General features: G+C 51.2%; 9 protein-coding genes across 9 annotated transcripts; 6 read left to right on the forward strand and 3 right to left on the reverse strand.

Annotated features, from left to right (window-relative positions):
- Nucleotides 1–32: 32 nt before the first annotated feature.
- Nucleotides 33–2,426, forward strand: mak5 (ATP-dependent RNA helicase MAK5; the record flags this gene model as incomplete). Its single annotated transcript, XM_056905510.1, has 3 exons — nucleotides 33–281; nucleotides 351–1,502; nucleotides 1,563–2,426. 3 exons carry the CDS (start codon nucleotides 33–35, stop codon nucleotides 2,424–2,426), a joined length of 2,265 nt encoding a protein of 754 aa, XP_056769617.1.
- Nucleotides 2,427–3,115: 689 nt separating this feature from the next.
- On the forward strand, nucleotides 3,116–4,068 carry N7458_002128 (PaaI family thioesterase; the record flags this gene model as incomplete). The annotated part of the gene is made up of 2 exons (XM_056905511.1): nucleotides 3,116–3,982; nucleotides 4,042–4,068. The coding sequence occupies 2 exons, from the start codon at nucleotides 3,116–3,118 to the stop codon at nucleotides 4,066–4,068; spliced, it is 894 nt and encodes a 297-aa protein (XP_056769618.1).
- Nucleotides 4,069–4,522: 454 nt separating this feature from the next.
- N7458_002129 (HECT-type E3 ubiquitin transferase UFD4) lies at nucleotides 4,523–10,218 on the reverse strand (the record flags this gene model as incomplete). Its single annotated transcript, XM_056905512.1, has 5 exons — nucleotides 4,523–4,719; nucleotides 4,778–9,002; nucleotides 9,067–9,704; nucleotides 9,770–9,846; nucleotides 9,920–10,218. The coding sequence occupies 5 exons, from the start codon at nucleotides 10,216–10,218 to the stop codon at nucleotides 4,523–4,525; spliced, it is 5,436 nt and encodes a 1,811-aa protein (XP_056769619.1).
- A 3,165-nt stretch (nucleotides 10,219–13,383) lies between these two features.
- On the forward strand, nucleotides 13,384–14,970 carry N7458_002130 (hybrid sensor histidine kinase/response regulator; the record flags this gene model as incomplete). Its single annotated transcript, XM_056905513.1, has 6 exons — nucleotides 13,384–13,405; nucleotides 13,469–13,785; nucleotides 13,861–14,016; nucleotides 14,094–14,409; nucleotides 14,618–14,671; nucleotides 14,723–14,970. The coding sequence occupies 6 exons, from the start codon at nucleotides 13,384–13,386 to the stop codon at nucleotides 14,968–14,970; spliced, it is 1,113 nt and encodes a 370-aa protein (XP_056769620.1).
- A 670-nt stretch (nucleotides 14,971–15,640) lies between these two features.
- On the forward strand, nucleotides 15,641–16,640 carry N7458_002131 (nicotinamide/nicotinic acid mononucleotide adenylyltransferase; the record flags this gene model as incomplete). Its single annotated transcript, XM_056905514.1, has 3 exons — nucleotides 15,641–15,957; nucleotides 16,029–16,302; nucleotides 16,371–16,640. The coding sequence occupies 3 exons, from the start codon at nucleotides 15,641–15,643 to the stop codon at nucleotides 16,638–16,640; spliced, it is 861 nt and encodes a 286-aa protein (XP_056769621.1).
- Nucleotides 16,641–17,869: 1,229 nt separating this feature from the next.
- Nucleotides 17,870–19,374, forward strand: N7458_002132 (Arabinose 5-phosphate isomerase KdsD; the record flags this gene model as incomplete). Its single annotated transcript, XM_056905515.1, has 2 exons — nucleotides 17,870–18,247; nucleotides 18,418–19,374. 2 exons carry the CDS (start codon nucleotides 17,870–17,872, stop codon nucleotides 19,372–19,374), a joined length of 1,335 nt encoding a protein of 444 aa, XP_056769622.1.
- A 498-nt stretch (nucleotides 19,375–19,872) lies between these two features.
- Nucleotides 19,873–20,897, reverse strand: N7458_002133 (class I SAM-dependent methyltransferase; the record flags this gene model as incomplete). Its single annotated transcript, XM_056905516.1, has 2 exons — nucleotides 19,873–20,633; nucleotides 20,714–20,897. 2 exons carry the CDS (start codon nucleotides 20,895–20,897, stop codon nucleotides 19,873–19,875), a joined length of 945 nt encoding a protein of 314 aa, XP_056769623.1.
- A 397-nt stretch (nucleotides 20,898–21,294) lies between these two features.
- Nucleotides 21,295–22,143, forward strand: N7458_002134 (uncharacterized protein; the record flags this gene model as incomplete). Its single annotated transcript, XM_056905517.1, has 3 exons — nucleotides 21,295–21,382; nucleotides 21,435–21,875; nucleotides 21,935–22,143. 3 exons carry the CDS (start codon nucleotides 21,295–21,297, stop codon nucleotides 22,141–22,143), a joined length of 738 nt encoding a protein of 245 aa, XP_056769624.1.
- Nucleotides 22,144–22,437: 294 nt separating this feature from the next.
- On the reverse strand, nucleotides 22,438–24,211 carry N7458_002135 (MFS major facilitator superfamily transporter; the record flags this gene model as incomplete). The annotated part of the gene is made up of 6 exons (XM_056905518.1): nucleotides 22,438–22,926; nucleotides 23,005–23,400; nucleotides 23,480–23,678; nucleotides 23,755–23,820; nucleotides 23,883–24,130; nucleotides 24,185–24,211. 6 exons carry the CDS (start codon nucleotides 24,209–24,211, stop codon nucleotides 22,438–22,440), a joined length of 1,425 nt encoding a protein of 474 aa, XP_056769625.1.
- Between the last annotated feature and the right edge of the window lie 330 nt (nucleotides 24,212–24,541).

Consider the following 24,541-nt stretch of genomic DNA (forward strand, 5'->3'; position numbering starts at 1 on the left):
CCTGGCCATTTGAAGTAGGTGCTGCTGCTATCATGGGACAAAAGAGAGGTCGCGACTCGAAGGCCCAGGCGCTGGAGTCTAAGAAGCGCAAGAAGGCTGCGAAATCCGGTCTAGTCTCGGACGATGATGCCTGGGACGGCGTTATCGGTATTGACGACCTCAACTGGACGGAAGTGGCTCTACCCGACCGGTTAGGAGATGCGACTGGCTTTCTTGGGCTGGAGGAGATTGATGGAGTAGACATTGTCAGATCTTCAGGTGGCGGAGAGGTTCAGTTCAAGGTACGTACTCGAGATTGCAAGTCATAATCGGAGGACCCCATGGTTCTAACGAAGTCGCAACCTGAACAGGCCAAGGAAGGAGCACCAAGAAAGTCGATTTTGAAGAAGCCATCTGCCGAAGATAATGCTGAAGAATGGGATGGTTTCAGCGACGGCGAATCGAACGAGAAGGCCGCTGATGTTCCAGCCGCTGATACCCAGCCCGCAAAGGACGAGAAGAAGACGAAAAATAAGAAAGAGAAGAAAGTAAAGGAAGTCAAGGCCAAGGAAACACAGCCTAAACGTGATGCAAATCTCAAGGCTGGCCTTTCGTTTGCAGCTCTTGAGGAGGCTGGAGAGGATGATGGCGCGGACGTTTCTGCGTGGGATAGACTTGGTCTCTCCCCCGAGATTCTTACAAGTCTTTCCAAGCTCAATTTCCCAACACCGACTACTATACAGAAGTCTTGTATTCCCGCAATTCTCGACGGTCATGACGTGGTGGGTAAGGCTTCGACGGGTTCCGGTAAAACACTGGCATTCGGGATCCCAATTCTTGAACATTACCTGGAGAAGCGAGGGAAGAAAGAAGATGAGAGCGAGAAGGCCAATTCCGAGCCCATGGCGCTTATCCTTTCACCAACCCGAGAGCTGGCGCATCAATTGGCGAAGCACATCGGAGACCTTATCACAAATGCCCCGGATGCCGACGCACGTATCGCTCTTGTGACCGGTGGCTTGTCTATTCAGAAACAGCAAAGACAGCTTGCGAGTGCTGATATCGTTATTGGCACTCCCGGTCGTGTATGGGAGATCCTGAGCACGGGCTCTGGTCTGATTCGCAAGATGCAGGGCATTAAATTCCTGGTCGTTGACGAGGCCGACCGTTTGCTTAGCGAGGGCCATTTCAAGGAAGTGGAAGAGATTTTGGGTGCTCTAGATCGCCAGGAGCAGGGCGATTTCCCCGATATGGATGAAGAGGAGGATGCCGCGGAGGAAGAGCCAAGCGTTCGTCAGACCCTTGTGTTCTCTGCTACTTTCCACCGCGACTTGCAACAAAAGTTGGCAGGCAAGGGCCGTTGGACTGGGAGTGATCTCATGGACAAGAAAGAGTCTATGGAATACCTCCTCAAGAAGTTGAACTTCCGGGAAGAGAAGCCAAAATTCATTGATGTGAACCCCGTTCAGCAAATGGCCGAGGGACTGAAGGAAGGTATTGTTGAATGTCCTGCCATGGAGAAGGTAAGCATGATCATCTTATCCCGGGAGATGTATTCCAACTAGAAACTAACTATATGACAGGATCTCTACCTGTACTCTCTTTTACTCTATTACCCCAAGCACCGAACTCTTGTTTTTACCAACTCCATCTCCGCCGTCCGCCGACTTACCCAACTACTGCAAAATCTGCAACTTCCCGCTCTCGCCCTTCACTCTTCCATGGTCCAGAAAGCCCGTCTTCGCTCTGTGGAGCGATTCTCATCACCCTCATCAGACCCCAGTTCTATTCTCGTTGCAACCGACGTTGCAGCACGTGGTCTAGATATTAAGGGCATTGACTGTGTTATTCACTACCACGCACCTCGCACAGCAGACGCCTACGTCCACAGATCTGGACGTACCGCTCGTGCTGGCGCAGTCGGCAAGAGTGTAATTATCTGTGCCCCAGAAGAAGTGGTCAGCGTGGCCCGTCTCGCCGCCAAGGTCCACGCCCGAAACGGCAAGAAAGGACCTATCAAGAAGCTACCTCTAGAATCCCTCGATATTGATCGCCGAGTCGTATCCCGCGTGCGTCCTCGCATCGAAATCGCCAAGAAGATTACCGACTCGACCATCGCCAAAGAAAAGATTTCTGCCGAAGATAATTGGCTTCGTGCCGCAGCTGAGGATCTGGGTGTCGATTATGACAGTGAAGAGTTTGATGAATCTCAGGGCAAGGGCCGTGGTCGTGGTGGTGGACGCCATCAGAAGGAGAAGCAGGCTAGTAGCATCACCAAGGGTGAGCTGGCCGGGCTCCGTGCCGAGTTGAAGCACCAACTTTCTCAGCGCTTGAATATCGGTGTCAGTGAGCGGTATCTCACGGCTGGGCGTATTGACATTGAGGCTCTTCTACGTGGTGAGGGCAACAATTCCTTCCTGGGACACCTGGACCCACTGGATTTCTAGGTGGTCTCCCGGTTTAGTTGTTGCAATCCAAATGAGCTGTGGCTCTCTGTTTGTCTATAGTCCCAAATGTGTTAGAGCAGTTTTATATACCAAAATGAAGACATTCAATGCCCCTTGGAATTTCAATACTATTCCTCGCATTGAACTTATCCATAATGAAAGCAAGACAGCATTGGCACATATTTGGGCTTATCTTATCGCCCTCGGCATCCCGAGATCGCCCTCTCGGCGCCTCCCCGAAAAGCCCGCCGAAAGTCGGCCCTTTGAGCCCCACCGTTGGGACCGGGCAAGGAAAAATTTCGAGTAAGTGGACAGGAAATGAATACCCGGTGAAAGTGCCGAAATGATCTCATAAGCGTATTAAAATAGTTAAAATCCTACAGTTAGCTCCATCTTGAGTACAGCGCATATTTTGGCGGATCTGCACCCTTGTATCTCCTCATCTACACAAATCGTCACTACGGACTGTAGTACACCTTATTACCCGAGACAAGTTCGATCCGAATACGACTACGTACCGTGCGCTAGGCCGATCGTCCTGATCCCACGTGGCGGGAGGTTTCATTGTGCATTAGCTTATCGGCAGTTTCTCGGTGGGTTGAGTCCACAGTTCAGTACAGCATTTTCTGGGATGATGGATTTTTAACCTGGTCTCCTCCTCGACTATAGACATCGGGAATATACACAAAATGGCCTCCAAAATACCCAATCTCCCTCATGCTACAAAATGGCTACTGCGACCTTCAACAATTGCTGCATTCAAGCCTGCATTCTCGCCCGCAGTGCCAAAATCCTACCTACACCAACAAGGCCCCTCTCGTTCCGCTGTCGTCCACGAACAAGCACTCCCTCAAACACAGCCACAAGTGCCACCGGTCTTCACTCAACCACGGACCCAATCGCCCTCAAAACAAGCAGTAGGACTTGATGATGCCGCCAATCTCGACGCTATCATCTCCCAGATGCCGCTTGTCCAATCTCTCCGCCAGTCCCGCCAGTCATACAAGGAATCGCGTCCACATCTCGCCATCCCGCCAGCAATTAGACAACACCACTTCGTTGGGGGTAGTCTAGCAGGTACAGGAAAGCTCGCACTAGCTCCTTACATGTGGACATCATCAAAAAAGACGAAGACCGAGTCCGGAAAAACCGTCAACGCCAGCAGTGTCGTATCAGTGTTCCATATTGGCCGTGATCTCTGCGGCCATCCCGGCTTCGTACATGGCGGTTTACTTTCCGTGCTATTCGATGAAGTCTTTGCGAGATGTGTCTCTGCGGCGTTCCCGAGTGGATTGGGTATGACGGCGAATTTGAATGTTGATTTCCGGAAGCCGGCGCTGCCGGATCGGATTTATGTGTTGCGGGCGGAGACTACGAAGGTTGAAGGGAGAAAGGCTTGGGTGGAGGGGAAGATGTCGTATCTTCCGTTGTCATTGCCTGCGCTGTTTGATGCGCAGAGTTTTGTATCGGATGTTGAGTTGTTAAGTGAGGATAATGAAGGTGCTGTGATGGTATCGGAGGCGAGAGCTTTGTTTGTGGAGCCTAAGTTTGCCGATGTGAGTATATCCCGAGGATGGTGGATTGATCATTGAACAACTGCTAACATGATACACAGTCTATGGTGTCGGTTTATAGGACCTGATTTGGGTCATTTGGCAGATGAACACTAACCCACCATCGCCCCAATTACGGATAGATTAATTACTTAATGATAAACTTTACCGAGTGATTGACGATAGAAAGGCCATGCATTGCTATCTAATATCAGTATCATGCAGAAGGAGAAAAGAAACCGAAGCCCGCCTTGACGCCCCTCATCCCAGATGACTTGGTGAGAAAGAAGGTAAAAAGAAAGAAAAAGCCCTGCCGAAAACCTGAAAATGGGGGAATGGAGTTTGAAAAAGCAAAGTCACACGTCGTCGCATCATGAAAAGCATCCCGCTCATCCCTCTAAGAGGAATGAGAAGAAAGACGGGGGTCATCAGAGACCCATTGAGGCAGCACAGCTGGCATCGCAAATCGATCTTTTAGAGAGGAGAATATGGGGGTTTTGCAAGAGCGAGTGCAAAATGGGGATACTAGCGAAGGCAGAAAATCTAGGAGAGGTGGAATGCGCCTTGTCCTTCCTTGATGGCAACCGATAGTCGCTCTTTGAGAGCGTCCAAACTGCTGTAGTCGGGCAATTTGAGATAGTTCACGCAGGTCATGACACTTGGCAGATAGTCGTCCGGGGTGTAAGGGGGCTCGCTCGGGCGGCACACGACCGTGAAGATAGGCGTAAGACTCTTGAAACCTGTAGTAAAGAAATATTAGCTCAGCCTGATCAAATTCATCCAAGGGAATACACATACCGCCAATAGGGAGTTTCGGGCTACCCGTAACAAATTGCAGGAAGTCACGGCGTTGCTGAGGGTCCAATTCACACATGGTGTGAAGCAAGTTGCGTACACTCTTGCTATCCATGTTGAACCCATGATCCGCCTTGATGGAGTCCATCAGAGTTTCGATTGACCAGTCCTCCTCGGCCTGTCCGAAAAGCATGACGAGTTCGTTCGGGGTGAATGCACGGAGAGCCGAGAAGGGGAAGACCTGGGAGAAGCCAGCCCGGAAGGCGTCCACTTGGCGTTGAACACCGCTACCAAGGGTCATGTCAATGACGCCGTCCACATACTGGTCAACGTTCTCAATGGTGAGTGGAACATTAGACCCATCTGCGGTCAGTTCAATATTGGGATAACCGGGGAGGGTGAAGTCCAAGCTCAGATCCTCAACTCGAACTCCGTCAACTCGGATATTCTCCACAGCCTGTGCCTTCTGGTGCGAGGACAAGGTCTTGTCATTGTTGATAGCATCTTTGGCCTTGACAAACTGCTTCAACATGATGAGAGACTTGGCAAGGTCTTCATCGACAGCCTTGACTGTGCCTAGCGAGGGTGCGACAGATGAGAGCGTGTCCGCAATACGGAAGAAAGCTGGGTTGAAAGAGATATCGATAATGCGCGAGTCAAGCATGGAGCGGGCGACGAATTTTCCAAGGATCTTGAAAAGGTTCAATTGCTTCTTGCCTGCTTCCTGGGAGGCATGTTCTTCACTCATTGGGGCAGGGAAGAGACCACGTTTGCCAAAGGCATACTCAGCAGTAGAGATGGCTTCAGTTTCCCTCCAGATCTTGAGCTTCTTTCTCGAGAACTCTTTGGAGACTGTGGAGTAGAACTCGAGGGTAGGGCCCAGTCCAGTTCCGACTTCTTCGAAGTATTCCACCTCGAGCACACTGGGTGACGACCCGTAAAGCTCCATAACCTTCATAGCAGAGTCTAGAATGCGAGAACGCGAAATGCGCACCTTTTGTCGTTGCAAGCGACCAAGGAATGGTCGATCGTCACGGCGCAAGTCACGACGGCTATCCTCGGTAGTCTGCGAATTGTGCCATCTCATCATAGCACGCGAGTAACCGAATGCGGTAGATTGCAAGAATAGGTGACGCGTCTCAAAGGGGAACAGGAAGGAGAATAACCGTGCTAAATCCTCGCTCCAGCTCGGAAGACAGCTGCTCGCGACGATCAACGGTTCCTCGAGCTGGCGGTTCACCTTGGCAGTGAGCTTCGTATTGATGAATTGGGCTAGAGGCTCGGGGGTAATGTTGGCATGATCCCGAGTCTCCGTCAGGATGTCGTCGATAGTTGCGTTCATTTCATGGAGAACACGAAGTAAGCGGAGAATCGAAGCCGTGATTGCATCTTTACTAAGGGACGCAGGCATTTCCAAGCTCTCGTCTTCTGATGTGGAATCTTGTCCACCAGCGGCGAGAGACGATGGCTCGGGTGGGGGCGGACCTGGCACGCGGCGGAAAGTGACAGTGTGAACGGCAGACCAGACATTCTTAGGGTTGGCCTCGTCTACATGTTCTCGATTGTGATGAACCGCCCGGTAGACTGTAGTGTCACTGGCAATGGGCCTGCCATCCACAAAGAACTCAATGTGCCAGTCTTGGGGGACGGACGCCATCGCCGCAGCGTACGAGGAGAATGGACGGCCAGCAGTTGCAATTGAGCTGTGGCCAGCGGGGTGAGATGAAGCGGTGCTGGGGGCTGAAGATGCAGGTTTGGATGCCGGGGTGGACTGGGATGGAGTCCCAATTCGAGTACCGTCTTCCTTGCGAGCCGTAACCTTGCCCGAAGACCCAACCTCTAGGTTGACGGCCGTAGGATCCTGGACATTGTCGTCTTCCAGGTCGTCCTCAAGGTCATCAACGATAGTATTAAGTTCCTCATCCTCGTCACCCTCGTCGACATCCTCGTCCTCGTCTTCACTTAATTGCCTCTCATCGGCACACTCAAGAGGCTCGTCATCATGCTCGTCGTCGTCCTCGTGGAACGCCATACGCCGATGTCTGTGAGTGCCTCCGGATCCATGATTCTGGTGCTGCTCTGTCGATTCGTTGGTATTGCCCTGTGTGGCTGCAGGCCGAGTTGGAAGGCTTCCGCCAGGTGGCCGAGGCGAGTTCGACGAAGCAAGCTGGTCGCGAAGGTTGGCTGCTTGGGCAAGTTGGGAAAGAATAGAGTCTCGGGTACGGGACTGACGAGGACGCTCCGACATGGCGATTCGTGGCTGAAGGAAGTCGTCCAAAGCTTTGAACGTGGCGATGGCGTGAATCGAGACCATGATGTTCTTGTACGGACGGGGGACCTCGGAGCCATCTTCTGCAACCAGCCTAAGGCGAAGCTGTTTCCCAAGCATGTAGGTAGCGTTGGTGCGGGTATTCTCTAGAGAATTATGGCTGACAGTAATCACTTCAAAATGCTCAGTCCTACTAAGCAAGTCTTGTAACTTTCTGATCAGTACGCTGAAGGGAGTAGTCGCAGTGCTCTGGCTCTGGGCTTTCTCGGAGATTGTCGTACCCATGAAGGCTTGCAAGAAGGCTGCACGGGCGTGGCGGATGGAGGAGGAAGCTTTGAAGTCAGCGAGAACGTCCAGGAGGACCTGGATGATGCCCGAGTTCAGCAGCTCCGAGCTTGTGATGCTCTTCAGTGCGTCTCCGTCGAAATAATCAGCCAGACTTTTAAAGAGGGCAACACCTTCTTTCTCGTTGCCGGAAGAGTAGAAGGTTCGGATTTTGGCTGCCAATGCCTGCAACTCCGTCAAGATCTTCTGAGCCTCGGCACGCACGGTAGCTCCTTGGCCCGCTTCGTAGATTTTAAGGAAGGCTTGAGCATCGCGAATGACCAGGTCATTGAGGGCATTGTCCATCTTCGCAAGAGACTGGCGACCATCGACGGAAGAGCTGTCCGAGTCAGAATCATCCTCATTATCGTCTTGGTCCTCGTCATCTTCTTCATCCTCATCGTCAAAGTCATCACCAGCATTGTCTTCGGCATCCTCGTTCTTTTTGTTCCTGGCTGCTTGCGCATCTTCTGAGTCGGCATCAGCAGCGCTGGATGTGTCGGCTGAGCTCTTCTTCGCATCAGCCGGGGTTGCCGCCTCCTGGTCACCAGAGAGAGGGGCCTCGGCAAGTTTTACGATTTCCGAAATGACACCTTCTCGATGGAATTGATGCTGATAAACGTGCTCCAGACGCTGGAATAAAAGTTCAGCGCAACGAAGAGCGAGCGACACGAGCGATGGATGGTCCTTTTGCGAAAGGATAGAAGCCAGGAACGACGGATACGGCACTGTACGTAAAGCATCTTCAATCAGGCTGGGCTCCAGGATGTGCAACATTTTCAGCTGCGCAATCAGAACCTTCTGGCGAACATGTAGATTGACCGTGCTAGAGTATGCATCGGTCAAAGTGGGGAAAAGGATCATAGCAAAGCGCTTCAGTTCAGATTTGCAATTGTCCATCGATGCCCGTCTCTCCTCCGGGGCCTCCTTAATCTTGGACGACTTGATGCCGATGGACATGCTGCTGTCAAAGTAGGAGCTTAGTACGCTGTCTGTCTTTGAAGCCTCGCGATTGGGGACACCGGGCAGCAATTCGCAGACAACATTGAGAGTCTCGAAGACCTGCTCGCGAGGACGGTGGATCAATGCCTGCATGACCAAGACGCTGTCCATCTTGACGCCCGTGCTATCCACGTCTTGAGGGGGCGACACGCCTGTCAATATCTGGTAAAGCGTGTCCACGACATCCATCTTTAGGAGTTCGATCGACAAGCGCGGGCTGACCTTGGCTGTGATTGCTAGGACCCGAAGGAATTGGGTGTGGATGTGCGGGCCGATCAGGTTTGTAGTACCTGGCAGCAAGAGGCGAAGGACAGCCTTGAGCAAAGCAGGTTCAATCAGCTCCTCCAAGTTTGCGGGTCGGTGTTTGAAGCTCTCGACAATTCGAGAGACGCAGAGGCAGCCCTGTTCGACGACTTTGGGATCATTGCTGGAAAGAACATTGAGCAGAGTACCCATCACATCCCGCACCACAGGGAAAGAGTCATGAGGAAGACTGCGGCAGCAATTGGCCGCGGTGGTGACGGCGGTCCGTTGAGTGCTCGTTGGGAAGAAATCAAGATACGTCAGGCAGGCTGTAAGACCTCCTTCTCGGACGATTGAAGCAGGAAAATCGACGGAGATTTTGGCCAAAGTCTATATCAAGCGAATTAGCGAAAAGAAAGGCAAAGATTTACAGGTTTGGGGAGAGGGAACGCACACTAAGAGCCTGTTCAGCAAGGTCGATGAACTGGATGTCCAAGAGCTTTTGGCAGAGGATGGGAACGGCACCGCCATAGACGACATTGGCGACCGAGCCGCGTAGAGCTTCCATTAGGTTCGCAAGGCAGCGGCATGCGAGAAGCATTATTTCGGGATTCTCTTCGCCGAACTGATTTGGTTGCATTAAAGTGACCAATTCCTTAACGTATGGATCTGGAGAGAATTGGCCAGAGAGGTTGTCTTCGTTTGAAACGAGTAAAAGATCTGACAACTCTTGTAGAGCTATCAATTGAACGGACGGATCGTCCTTCGCTCTCAGGTTACAAAGGATATCTCGAAGACGACTGGACATGCCCGACATGATGCCGCTGAGCGCACGAAGGGTGCTCTGCAGACCCATCGGTCCGCGGCCCCCGAAAAGGCTGCTTGAGAATGGGTCCAGGTCCTCATCGTCAAATGCCGAGTGATTCGTGTCGTCATTACTTTCTCCGGTTGGAGATCCCTCCATCTCGTCCCTGGTCTCTTGCTCCTCCTCCAAATCCTCCTCCGCGTCTCGCATTATTGAATCGGGATTTGTCTTTGGGGCGCGCTTCTTCGATCGTCGCGGAGGCGGTGACTGCGTTGCTGCGAGGCGATCTGATAGCATTGAGATGTTAGTATATGTGATGCACGAGGGTTTCCGTTATCGAGAGCAAGCTAACCATTCCGGCTCGATCTCCGCCGTGAAGGTGGCGGTGATGTAGTTGACTTCGATTCCTCCGAGGGGCGAGAAGATGGTCTATAGAGGATTCAACGTCAGTTCTCCGGATACGATATTGGTATGCTCCCGAGCACAGCAGAGAGCTACTTACCCCGGCTGTGACATCGCTGTTCGACCACGAGTGGCGGCAGATCGACGAGGGACAGGGGCAGCGGGACCAGCAGATGCAGCTGGATGAGACGCTGTGGTCTTCTGTCGTTTTGATCGCCGGGGGGAAGAGGGGGCCGGTGGCTGGTTCTGGGTGTCTGGGTGTCGATCCCGGCGACCAGGAGCTTTGCGTTTCCGGGAGGGAGCCGAGCCAGCGGCGTGCGTCGTAGTCGAACCGGTGTCAGCGTCAGGAGGAGGGTCTGTGGCAAGTCTCGCAGAGGAGCGAGTCGTCCTGGATGACATGAGAAACTGCTTTATGGGAGATTGTAGATGGAAGGTGTAGAGGTGGAAGCTTTTCAGAGGATGACAATCGCCCCAAAACAGTGACTAAGGAGATGGGTGGAAGTGACCGAAAGAGGAGAGCAGTGAGGTTATGGGAGGGTAAGGCTGGAAGCTTTGGGGGGAGGAGAGATGGAATTCCCCCCGCGGTCGGAACTATCACGCTTGGAGCCGAGTTGATGGGCACCACATGCACGCAAGAGGATAGAGAGATCCGCCGGGGTTTCTTCGGTTTCTAGGACCTCTAGGGCGGGCAACGGTGGAGATGGAGACAGAAGAAATATGGGTGATATGATATGTAATGAGAGAGGCGAGGAGGAAACGGGTAGCTACCTCAGGGCAGAAGAGGCGGAAGAAGCTCCTGCGGGGGAAACGGAATAATCCTCGAGAGGGTCCTGACGGTTGGCGGAGGGCCTTTGCCTGGCCATAAGTTACCGGATCGGAGAGTTTCGATTAAGTAGACGTCGACACCGGTTTCGCCATTCGTCCACCGATTCCTGTGTTGAGAGGGGCCGAAGGCGAGGAGGATGAGGGGGGAAAGGGGAGGTTTCGGCTACGTAGTAGTAGTAGTAGTAGTTTGGGGCGAGAGCGATGTGAAGTGGGATTCCGTTTGGGCGGCAAGCCGCCAAGGTGTCTTGAGGTGTTCCGTAGTGCCGTCGAGGCTATATGAACAAAATAGGCGAGCAGGGAAGAAAATGAAAGCAGTCGAAAGATAATGAAGATGGGTGGTGGGAGGAGTGCAAAGGGGAGGAAGGAGGAGAAAGGGAGTGTTTGACGTTGGTGGATTGTGACGACTGACGACTTCGGGAGGCGGAAGGGCGGAGGAGGTGTAACGTAGGATGATCTCAGAGACGACGTTTTTCCTTTTGCAACCGTCATATCCACTGAACTGATAACTAAAAAGTGACTTATTAATTCAATATTATCGTCTCAAAAAGGACCCCCCCCCCTCCTGTTTCACTCCGGAAGACTGGTTCTTTCTCTGTGACTCGTCTAAATACCGTGTCAATTGCCATTGCGCCCGGGCAGAGTCAGCAGTTGGGCACGGATCCGCCAAACTGTTGGAGTTGTGCCGCGATATCCAGCCTGTCTCGGGAGGGACAGCTGTCTGAAATGCCAGACAACGCTTTTTGTGATACATGTTCTTGCTGCTGGATTCAAAGGGTCTGTGAAAGCCACTTGTTACCTCGTATAAAGCAGACACTCATGGATTTGAGTCACGAGAGATCCATACAGTCAATGGTATTACTTACTATTGGCAATAGTAAGTGGAGGGGCAATTATTCCCTAAACCAGGTACAAATCCATCGAAATCAACACCTCCCAAGCTATCAGAGCCTATAAACGAGTGAACGACGGTATGATACCCCATGTATTACCAATCTACCTCACAGTGTAGAGTGATCTTGTCAAAAGGCGGAATCGCTATTTGACAGGAAATTGATTGGCGCATAAGAGTCTGTATAAAGATGATGAACTCTTTGTATATATAGCCTGAGGTTTTTGAGTTTCTAGACATTGATATTGTTAAAGGCATGAAAGATTTGCTTATCATTGAAGCTTGAATAGGAGGTACCCCCACTAAGACCGTGTTCACTCTTTCAAGACACCTCTGAATGCATCTGATGCACCCCTTAGATCATAGTCTCATAGCCAGATATGTGCCTACTATTATCTAAAAGTTTGTAAAGTAAACCCTTCGATCAGGGCTTGATGGACCACTTTCAAGAGGCAGGAGCTCCGATATACTATTCGCCACAGTACAGTATACTCCCATCGCCGCTTTAGTATCATGCGCCCGAATACGGCCTCATGTCACGTGCCAGTGATTTTCCGCAAGACAAATGTTTCTCAGCTTTTGACTCCCTTGAAGGAGCCCTCAAATTTGAGCTCGAATGTAGACTTCGGTAGAGTTTGTCAGATTGAATCGAATCTAGATTTAGTCTATTGGAGAGTGTGAGTGCGGTTGCGGCCGTTTCACCGATTACAAAGATGATCATGTGACCTGCGATGACCTCCTAATAATAGATCGCCTGATGATTCTATTTCTACCAAGGGTGACAAATTGTCGGTTTAGGCAGTTTTTCTGAGGCCGTCCATTATACTGAAAGCCTACATAGTTCTCTTAGACGGATTATTCAGGATTGTTATTACTCTAGGTTGGGTTAGCCGCTGTAACAAGGCCCGGCGTCGATTGATCTTTGATTATTAGTACCTATGTGAGACTCCATAGCTCTTGGTATCAAAGACTCAAGGCACAAATGATTGCTATATCCAAAGGATGCACACATATACAGTGTTTCTTTCTGGAGTCAGAAACATAAGCTCCGCTACGCCTCCTTCCTCACAAGAGACCAGAGACTATCTTTAATCCTTTTAACACTAATTATGCAATACTGTGACTAGATCTAACTCTCTTCACTGTAAGCTCATCTCTTCACTTTTATGCCTACTAAATCCAATTATTATAACTGACTAACTATCATTCCTGAGTGTGACGATGATCACGTGGATAGATATGTTCATACCTGAACTGACAGGCACCACATGTATATGTCCTAAATCTTTAGATCGATCGATCTCTCCTCTCACCCCTTATTGCATCACAATTATAATTATGCCACTACGTTATCCTCTGATAGTCCTGAACCCAGCAATCGGTCCGCAGCCGAAATCACACTCATCCGTATCTGGCTAAATGCCAGATTGACATCGTCGACTCTTAGCGAAACCGGTTAACAGCGCGATCAACTTTCCGCAATGCTGATTGGTGGGACGCTGCCCAAGGGTAAAACTTGGAAGTGGTGGAACACAAGGTCTTTAGCCCGTCAATCGAGCTAAGCTCTTTGCTAAGCTTTGGATCTTCGATTTTGGCCGAGTGAAGCCGCATTGAAACGGTGACTTAAGATCAGCAGAAGGATGATCTTCTTGGTAGCATTTCGTGAGTCCTTTATATATTAACTTTTTGGAGGCTAAACTGACCAACGACAATCAAAAGTCATGAATTACGCAGCCCACTTCACGGCGTCTTAGCAGCCACTGAAATGCTCAAAGACACAAATTTGGACCAAATATCAAAACTCACCAATAGAGGCTGTTGATGCATGTGGCCGAACATTACTTGATACGATGAACCATGTCCTGGATTTCAGTAAGCTGATGTCATTAGAGCGCAGGTCCCGTCGGCGGAGGCAACGCAAGGCCTTGTCATAAGACGTTGACAACTCCCATCTCTCTGCCGCGCACCTCGATCTGAACAAACCCACCGATCTCTCCGTCATTGCAGAGGAAGTTGTGGAAGGCGTCTTCCTAGCATATCTACAGCCAACGATCAACTGCATCTCTGGAGCTTCTGGGGACTTCCCTCGTGGCACCAGGATTCCCCGAGACCTTCATGCTGTGAGACCAGATGTCAAAGTGATTCTGGATATTGCGCCTACGGATTGGATCTACCACGCACCTCCTGGAGCAGTGCGCCGCATCATTATGAACTTGTTCAGCAATGCGTTCAAATATACCGCTGCCGGTCAAGTTCGGCTACGCCTGGAAACGGAAGAGAAATCCCAGAATTCATCGAAGCGGCTAGCAAATTCAGATTGAAACAAGGAGCGAAACGTTGTTCTAACGGTCTCTGATACTGGCAAGGGCATCTCGAAAGAGTTCTTGCGTGGAAAGCTCTTTACGCCCTTTGCACAAGAAGACAGTCTTGCTGTGGGCTCTGGCCTCGGCCTGTCGTCCGGAGCATCATCCAGTCTCTCGGTGGTAGTATCGATATCAACAGTTGTCTGGGTGAAGGAACAATGGTGAAAGTGACAGTCCCACTGACGCCCATGGGGCAGAATCGGGCTGTGCTTGGCTTCGATCACGTTCAGCACCGCGGACCAGCATTGAGACAGAACCCACTTCTAGAGGGTCATGAAGGACGAACACTTGCTATACTCGGAGCCGAGGTAAGTGACGCACCGAATGATCCAAACTGGGCCGACCTCTCTCGATATATCACCGATTGGTATGGTCGCCGGTTCGTATCCATGTTGGCATCCGAGGCTATTGATCTCATCCTGGCCGATGAATTACCGAGCGAGACTGTGATCAGCCAAGGCTCTGCTACCATGCAGACCGCCTTGCTTGTTTTCAGCGATCAGTATATTGGTCGTGAATCGGTGCAAGGAGAGCCCGTTCATTCACTACTCCCAACGAAATCTCCCCCAAACCTCCCACGCCAAACGCGACCGAAAAGCGAGATGCCCGAATCTTGGTCGCTGAAGATAACAAAGTCAATCTAAACCTGATGCTGGCGTATCTAAAGAAGAGACAGCTGGCAACCCTCGACTCTGCTGAGAATGGCTGAATGGCTGTCTAGCCGTTGAAGCTGTCAAGAGACAAGATGATGACAGCTACGACATTATCTTCATAGGTGAGTTTTCTTCATTCTTTGTGGCACAAATATACAAACTAAATAAGTTAGTCAAGACATTTCCATGCCGGAGATGGATGGGGTTTGAAGCCGCCCGGGCGATTCGTGCATTGGAGAAAGAGCGCAGCCCAGACTCCACCCCGGCCATGATCATTGCATTAACGGGACTCAGCAGTTCAGAGGATGGATCCAAGGCGCTTGCATCGGGAATGGACATGTTTATGACGAAACCCGTCTCTTTCAAGAATATCGGGAAGTTGTTGAAGGGGTGGACGGAAAAACGCTCCGAACGGGAATAAGGAACCCCTCTGGATATCGAGCTATGAATCTTTGTGTAGCGTACAGCCATCTCAGCGCATGATTTAGTGCTGATGTTAATGATACCACGCATAATGTATTGAACAAGATATTGAACCATTACCCCGTAAATAGGAAATACGAAATAGGAAATAGATCAGTGATAAAGTAGTGGACTGTTATTGTACTATAAAGCCGTTTCGGGCCCGGCTTTCCCAGAGTCGGCGACCGGAGACACGCCGATGGAGAGAGAAAAACAGAGCACTCGATTGACTCACCGAGGCCCTTAATAATCACCTCATCCTTTCTGAAGTCTTCCTGTCAGGTCCTTCAGACCAGCATCTTCTCTCTACCATCCAATCTTTAACAACAAACAACAAAGACTTGCCTTCGGGCGGCCAGCTTTTCCCATCTTCTCCGGCGCATTCTCTTCCGCCTCCCGTTTGCCCCCGCGCAGGCCACCGCCGGGCGAGTTTTCTCTTCTTGCCCCCCCCTCCATCTCCATCTCCGTCTCATCCTCCCCACTTCCCCAAGGAGTCCCCCCAAAACCGCCCGGCGCCCCTCCCCCGATCTCCTCTAAATAACCCACCGTTTATCCTCCGACCGTTGACTTATATCGCTCGTTCTATCTCCCCCAACAATATCTCCCTCTTTCCCTACTGCCCTGCGACGATGACCGTGTCGACGCAAATGGTCGGCGGGCAGAGTGACGATGTGCACCAGCAGCCTGCGCCCATCCCGCCGGCCCCGATGGGCGACTACGTCTTCCCAGAACTGCGACTCAAGAGCAAGATGAATGACCCGGAGAAGACACCTCTGCTTCTGGTGGCCTGTGGCTCCTTTTCGCCCATTACATATTTGCATCTACGCATGTTTGAAATGGCCGCCGATTACGTCAAGTTCAGCACGGACTTTGAACTCATCGGTGGTTACCTGTCGCCCGTGTCGGATGCCTATCGCAAGGCTGGTCTGGCCAGTGCAGAGCATCGGTAATTCGATTCCTTTTCGCCTATACGGTGCCGAGAACTAGCTGACTGACCGATTTCCTTCTCGCTGCTAGAGTGGCGATGTGCCAATTGGCGGTCGACCAAACCTCGGATTGGTTGATGGTGGATACGTGGGAACCCATTCAAAAGGAATATCAGCCCACTGCCGTCGTACTGGATCATTTTGATTACGAGATCAACACCGTTCGTGGAGGCGTAGAGGCTGCAGATGGAACCCGCAAGCCTGTGCGGATTGCCCTGCTTGCCGGCGCAGATCTGATCCATACCATGTCCACCCCCGGTGTCTGGAGTCAGAAGGATCTGGATCATATTCTCGGCAAATATGGCGTACGTTGAGAATCCCGTAGTCCCTGTTCTGGTACACTCAGCGTTGCGGTTACTAACATCTTATCTAGTCATTTATTGTGGAGCGCAGTGGAACCGATATTGACGAGGCTCTAGCGAGCTTGCAGCCATGGAAGGAGAATATCCACGTTATTCAACAGCTCATTCAAAATGACGTGAGCAGCACAAAGATCCGACTCTTTCTGCGGCGTGAGATGAGCGTTCGCTATTTGATTCCCGTGCCCGTTATCCATTACATCGAGCAGCACCATCTATATGAGGATGACGGCACTTCGAATGAAAAGGGCAAGGAAAGGCAAGAGACCGGCAAGTCGGGGTGATGCAGCGTCGTGTTTATCCCTGCGGACTAGCCGTATGGCCATCACGAACGAAAAAAAACACCTACACCATGAGCGAAGCATGACCCTGATACGATACCCCGGTTTGTCTGCATCTCTTGTCGTCAAGGCCCCCAAAAGCGCAGTGCAGACCCTACAGTAATCCGCGAAAACACCTCGATCGGTGGGCTCGCAATTACTACGTCGGACTGCACTAGCTCGATGAGTGCCCAGAGCATGGCGCGCAAGCATAATATTTTTGAGATGATTCATGATATTTTTTTGGAGTTTTGGGCGTTTTTCTATCTTATCGGGCTGGTATATTGCGCTTCCAACCTGCTCTAGCTTTTTGCGATCTGCCTGGCAACCTGATAGGGGATCACTGATCACTGCTAGCCTGGCAGCTCTGGTGCTGCCTCCTTCCAGGCCGGGTCTGCGACAGCGTTACTGGGAATTGTACATAGCTGCTGTTTGGTCCCATTTCTGCGATACACTTTTGTACGTACGAGCGCGTCATAGATCGATCCTTTGGTTCTAGACCGCTGGAACTAAGGACGAGAAATATTGAAGTATCAAGACTTTCTATAATCTCTATCTCCTGGGCTAGGGTACAGGGTTCTAGGCCATAACCTACCACAAAAGTACGAAGAGATCTGGCATATTCAAGCAGCTCAGCAATGCAGCTTATCTCCGAGTATCGGTTTTACCCAAAATGGCACCGATCAGCCTGCAATCGCATGCGATTCGTGCCAATGATGACACCATCCCGGCATGGCGGCTGCCAAATTGTCCGATCCCGATCGAAAAGAAAGATGGTCGATGTTGCTTGGAAACCAGATCAGAGATCCAGCAACCCCAATTAGAAAGAAAAGTCATCCGGCTATCTCCAAGCTATAACCTGCTTCGCAGGCAGAAATCCCAAATTGTTTCCAGGTAACAACCGCTCAGCGGCTGACGATCCCGCCTGTTATCTTCCGCAATCGACGGATCTGCTCCATCCCTCCCTCCCCCTCCACATCTTCCCGGACTGTAAGCCTGGTCCCTCTTCCACCCCGTCCTTGGAAGGCTTGGACAGGGACGTGGCCCTTCAGTTGAAAGGGCTTGATATCTAATTGCCCTCCTTGCCCTCCCCTTTCTCCTTCCGGGAGTTCAGTCAAGCAACCACCAAAAAAAAAAAACAGGACAGGATCATGGTGTACACATCCATTGACCCTTTCAGCATCCCACCCGCCATGTCCTCCGACGCGACACAGCGCCCGCTCACCCCTCCCGACCCCCTGGACGACGAGCCCTCACCTGCATTGGCCTCCTCTAAGAATGATGCGTCCGCAGTCGTCACAGCTCTCCATGTCATGTCCACCGAGCGCGCGGCCCTCACGCACCTCGAACACCTCTATCAGACTGATGCGCGGGCGCAGCAGGATCTCGCCCGTGCAGTGGACTTGATCGCGCGTACGGTGCGCGAGTCGGGCAAGTTGGTGGTGTGCGGGGTGGGAAAGAGTGGGAAGATTGGACGGAAGATTGAGGCGACGATGAATAGTTTGGGGATTTACAGTGCTTTCTTGCATCCGACGGAGGCGTTGCATGGGGATTTGGGATTGGTTCGACCGGTAAGCCACCCTGCATCTCGAATGTTTGCTTTTGATGGGTGCATTTTTGGCAAAAGCAACTTGGCAAAAGCAACTTGGCAAAAGCAACTTGGCAAAAGCAAATTCGGAGAGATGTTCATTGCGAGAAGATTCGAGCAAACGTGGGTATGCTAATTGTCGCGCGGTGATAGAACGATACGATGCTTCTTATCTCGTTTTCTGGTCGCTCGCCAGAGCTGCTCTGTCTGCTCCCATACATTCCTACGACAGTCCCTATCATCGCTCTCTCGTCGCATACTCAGCCCGACGCATGTCCCTTGCTTTCCCTGCATGGTCCCCTCGGCATGGGAGTTCTTCTACCGGCGCCTATCCACGAAGAGGAGGAAGCTTCTCTTGGTGTTAGTGCCCCAACATCATCGACAACGGTAGCGTTGTGTCTCGGAGATGCTTTGGCCATCGCCACGGCACGAAAGTTGCACACTGACCCCGGAAGAGGCCCCGCCGATGTCTTCCGCAGTTATCACCCCGGAGGTGCAATTGGAGCAGCGGCGGCGGCAGCAGCTGGAGCGACGCCATCGACTACACCGTCCAGCGGGGCATCCACGACGGTGTTCGATTCTCCTTCTTCATCGATTTCCTTGCCTTGGGAAGAGCTCTCAAATGGCTCGTCTATCCCGCCATTCACTCTCCAACAACCCCCAGAGCATCGATCAATAACGTTAGACATGCTCGTCTCCCTCGATCAAATTCCTACAGCGTCGGCATCCCCGTCTAAATCTGCCAGCGATGTACGATTACTGGACATTCTCCTCACAGCCATCCAGCATCCAAATGCCAAGTCATGGGTCTTCCTATCTGCCTCTGAACTTGTCCCGCCTCGGCGCATCCGCTCTCTACTGTCCCGACATACAAATGTCGATCTACGCGTGTCCGATGCCGTGACTCAGGACTCTGACCAACCGCTGGCCGTACCCCGGGCCAATTGGTTCCGGGTGGCCGAGTCCACCCCGCTGGCCGAGCTGCGTCGTATCGTCTCCACATCCCGAGATGGCCCAGATCCTATATCAGTTATTGCAGTCATGAAAGATATTACGTCTCCGGAAAGCTGTATTGGAGTTATGGAGGCAGAGGACCTTTGGACTGGATAAGCTGTGGGCACTGGATATATGAGCTGATGAGATATTTCGATTCATCGACATATCTCGTTTTTCTTCTCGCATCTACTTATTATCCCCACTCTGCACATACCATCTGCATTGGTTGCACATGGGTTGACGATGTTACGCCTGTTTTTCTGCCCCCGTCGATGGGGCTTGCATAGACTTTTGTTTCTTGTTGATATTGTTTTCATTGTTAATACTTTTCGATATACTGCATTCAAAATGCCCCAAGCATAAACCCGCGGGCTACATATCTTACAGGGTTCAGCCATTATTCCTTCAAACATTGGTAGAATTGAAGTAGTCAGAATAATACAATTGTTGCAGAAAAATGTAACAAGCTAGTGTACAAAGCCATTCTCCACCTGCCGGTGGGCAAAACCAATGGAGACACCATCATCCCCCACTGATTCCGAGTTTCTCATCCCTCCCTGGAATCAAACATCAACTCTCAAGCTTCAAGCTTCAAGCCACAAGCATTGAGCTTCACGCCGGAGTAACCGGCTTGATACCCTTGTGAATAGCAGCAATCCCCCCCGTCAAATTCTCATAGCCCTTACCAGGAATCAAAAACCCAGCCTTCTGAATCATACCCCGGAACTCCTCCTGACTGGGGAACCGCTCAATACTCTCCACCAAATACTGATAACTATCCCGATCGCCGGCAACAACCTGCCCAATCAGGGGAATCGCACTAAAATTCCACCTCTTGTACACAGCGTCAAACACCGGGTTCTCCACCTTACTAAACTCCATGCACGCAAACACACCGCCGGGCTTGAGCACACGGAATGCCTCGTTCAGCGCGGCCTGTTTATCCGTGAAATTGCGAATCCCAAAGACAACGGTGTACAGGTCGACCGAGTTGTCGGGGATGTGCGGCATGTGTTCGGCGTTGGCCTCGACGAAGGAGAGACGCGGGGTGTTGTAGTAGGGTGTTTCGAGGGAGCGCTTGCGGCCTTCGGCCAGCATGTCGGCGTTGATGTCGCTGATTGTGACGCGGGTTTGGAGGTCGTGGTTGATGTTTGTTGCGTGGTCGAGCATGCGGAAGGCGATGTCGCCGGTCCCGCCGGCGATATCGAGGATGTTCCAACCTTGGTCTTTGGCGTCGGCGGGTCGATTGGCGACTGGTGTGCCTGGGTTGAGGGAGCGCACGAAGTGGTCTTTCCAGAGGCGGTGGATGCCCAGGGACATTAGGTCGTTCATGTTATCGTATGAGGAGGCGACGGAGCTGAAGACGGCGCCGACTGGTGGAGAGTGAGGGTTAGCATGGTATTCGTAGGGAGATGGTGATATCGGCCGCATTGGTGGCTGGTAGGTGGCATACCTCGCGACTCCTTCTCGGACTGGGGCACATTGGTGAAGCCAAAGTGTGTCATGCGCTCATGCTCGGGCTTGACCTGCTCAAAGGTCAGGCGGGTGCAGGAAAAGCAGCGGTACGGAGTCGTGGGTTGGATAGTGCGGCGTTTAGCACTGTAGTGCAAGGCTCGCCAGGCAGAACGGGCCGACATGGTGAGTTGTGTGGGAGGAATTGGAGGGGAAGTCGAATCGGCTGCAACGAACAGACGACAGGAACGTCGGGAGCTTTCCAGGGAACTTTTCGGCCTCGCGAGATCGCAGAGACCCACTTTTTCCGACAGGCGCAACTGACCGTTCGAGCCAATCACAGCTACAGAATAGTGAGATCCCAGAAGACGAGGCTGTGATAGATTTAAAAGACCAGGGTCTTGCGGACTTTACGGATCTAGTTGGATTTAGATACTCGTCTATCTTATGTCCGGTACTTGAAAAGTGTTGTTATCACCGAAAAAATGGCTGGTATATACCCGAACCCTACCTACTATGTTGGCCATCACTGTCGTACACACTCCTCCAACGTGAAAACAGAACCCAGTCGGCCTCGGTAGAATGACTTCCAATCTACTATCTCATTGTTGTACCATGGGCTCTCTCCACGAGGGAGAAGCCAAGGGTGAAATCAAAACCATCAGCGATAGTACGTCCTATACTTCCAGGGCCACAATAAGGACGTCTAACAACCTCTCCAGTCTCAACATACTTTGCATATCCACCCACCAAATTCACCGAAAACGCCATCCTCATCTTGACCGATGTAATAGGGCACGAATTTATCAATGCCCAGCTTATCGCAGACCAATTTGCCGCCAAGGGCTACTTTGTCGTCATGCCAGATCTATTCAACGGTGATTCTGTCCCGCTCAACAGACCAGAAGGCTTCAGCATCATGGACTGGTTGAAAAACCACATGCCCATGCAGACAGAGCCTATCATTAATGTAGTACTTAATGAGATGCGCGAAAACCTTGGATGCAAACGTATCGGTGGTGTGGGCTATTGTTTTGGCGGGAAGTATGTCTGTCGATATCTGAAGCCAGGCAAGCTGGATGCTGGATTCATAGCACATCCGACGATGGTTGAACCAGATGAATTGAAGGGTATAGAGGGGCCGCTCAGTATTGCAGCCGCTGGTGAGTCTCTGTGTGCTGAGTTGTATTCTACCTGCCGGGGACTAACATTTCCTAATCAGTGCGAGACTTTGTCTTTACAACTGCCAAACGGCACGAGAGTGAGGAGATCTTGGATGGTCTGCACGTTCCATATCAAATAAATGTGTTCTCGGATGTGGAACATGGGTTTGCTGTTCGGTGTGATTTGTCGAAGCCTCGTCAGAAGTTTGCGAAGGAGCAGGCCTTTGACCAGGCTGTGGCATGGTTTGATCAGTACCTCAAGGAATGATTTGGAGAATAAGTTTATTCACTATAGATCGTCGAGACTTCAACAGTATAGAAGATAGCAGGGACTAGATCTGCCGGGTGCTTGAGCTCAATCATAAGCTTCAGCACGGACGCTTGGCTGGCTTGTCCAACGATAGGCAACTATAGATGTTTATTCATAGGTATCACATGAACTGACAATAGACACTCGAAAACAGATTACCTGCCTGCATAAGTAATAAGGCATCCTATACAACAAGATCACCAACCCATTCTAGCAAGGCTTAGCGATAGTGGACGGGGCAAACAACATGAACTAAACACCTCTAACATCCTCCTCATGCACAAACCCAATATTCTCCTGCTTAGTCCTCGCCGCAATCTGCAGACTGTTACCCAACTTCTTTCGCTCATTAAACTTCCGAGACTGAGTTCCAGGTACGAGCCATGGCTCAGTCTTGAACAATGCGTTCATGTCCTCCAGCGGAAGCTTGGCAGTCTCGGGCAATATGAGCCAGAAGAAAATCGCGTTTGTGAAATTACAGACACAGAAGACAATGTAGTAACGCCAGCCACCAATCCGTTCAATGGCGACGTTGGTCACCTGGCCGATCAGCGTGTTGAATGCAAACGAGGTCATTGTAGCGATAGGAACACCCTTGGAACGTGTCTTTGTATCGAAGATTTCGGAGCAGATAATCCAGGTAAGTGGACCAATGGTTGCGCTGAAGGAGAAGTTATAGCACCAGGTCATCACGATGAACCCCCAGCTAGCGGCGTTGTTGTGGGTGGTTCCAGGAGGGAACTTCGCAATCAGGATCGTAGGAATGATCCATACAAGTTAGTTAAAGGTAGAACTGGGCGAAGGCAAGGTGTCACGTACAAAGAAGACACAGTTAACCAGATTGCCAATGATCTGCGGCCAGCGACGACCAGTCTTGTCAATGAACAACAGACAGCAGAACTGAGCAATAATAGCGAGAATAGAGCTGATGCCCTGATACTTGAGAGTATCGTTGGTGGCAATACCAATTTGCTTGAAAATCGTAGTACTAAAGTACTGAATAGCACTGACACCCGTCATTTGGCAAGCGGCTTGGATCGAACACGCCAGGAAAAGGCGACGGAAGCACGACGGGTCAGTGAAAAGCTCAGTATACGACTTGGCCTCCGCCTCGTGCTCGTTTGCAATAGAAGTCTGAATCTGGTCGAATTCGGTTTGCACCCAGGGATCATTGATATCGCCGCCCGAGTGCAGTCGAGCCAAGGTCTGCAGTCCCTCGTCGAGTCGACCGTGATCAATCAAGCGGCGATTCGGGGAAGAGCAAGATAAGCGCGGCGAGGAAGACGGCGGGTACCATCTGGATACCGAGAGAGATGCGCCATTGGCGGGAATCGTCGTCGGCGAAATTGATAAAGGCGCCCCAGGAAATCCAAGCAGCCACTAAAGATCCAACTCCCAGTATCAGCTGCTGTAGCGAAGTAATACGACCGCGAATATCAGGATGGGCCAGCTCTGCTTGATATAACGGGACGATCATAACCAAGATTCCGACACTAAATTTAAGGGTAAATCTTAGCTTCCTAGGTTCTATAAATGCATTGCGAGGCCTGGAAATGTTGACAAACTCACCCCAAGCCAGCAATCGACCGCCCGGCATACAGGTAACTAAGGCTTGTTGCACCAGTTTGAAGGCCACTAATCTTTTGTTAGCACATTTACGCTTATGCAAAGTAAATCAGGGTATCTCATTCACGTACCCTCCCAGCAGGAAAATAACCGCCCCCACGAGAATAGTTCTCTTTAGACCCGCATAATCACCCAGTGGACCCGCAAAAGTAGCGCCGAAAAAGGCGCCTCCCGTGAACACGGACGTGACAGCTCCACTTTTGGTAGCATCGACATTGAAAGCATTGACCAGCGAGGGACTGGCAATTGCCTCGGCAATGACACCCAGATCGTAACCGTAGAGCACGGAACCTAGTGAAGCGAAAACACAGACCAGAAACTATGGGTGTTTAGCAGGTTGCTGGTTATAAATGGAGTGATATTCAGAACGTACCTGGTACCACTTTGGGGGCAGCGCCATGTTTAGGCGTAGGTATAGAAAAATTTGGTGTTTGTTTGATTGGGACAAGCGGTCTTCCGGACCTCGAACGCGATATCACACTCTAGACCGGGGAGATGGCATCTTTTAAGGCCTGCCATCTTCGATTTTGATCCCGTTATGGTAATATAGCCTGGTGGTAGGCGCTTTCTAGTTGGAGGAAATTCTGTCTAGGGAACAATAACAGGGACTGAATTCCCCCGCAGGAGTTTTCCCCAATGTTGCTGGTCTTGTGCAGGGTTATGGAGGTGACGGAGCCCCAGATTCGATTGCGTGGAGTCGATGTGGGTCGCTGCGCCAACTTGGATGCCT

Source organism: Penicillium daleae (genome assembly GCF_028827525.1).
Source record: "Penicillium daleae strain IBT 16125 chromosome Unknown utg000002l_segment0_segment0, whole genome shotgun sequence".
NCBI classification, from domain to species: Eukaryota; Fungi; Ascomycota; class Eurotiomycetes; order Eurotiales; family Aspergillaceae; genus Penicillium; species Penicillium daleae.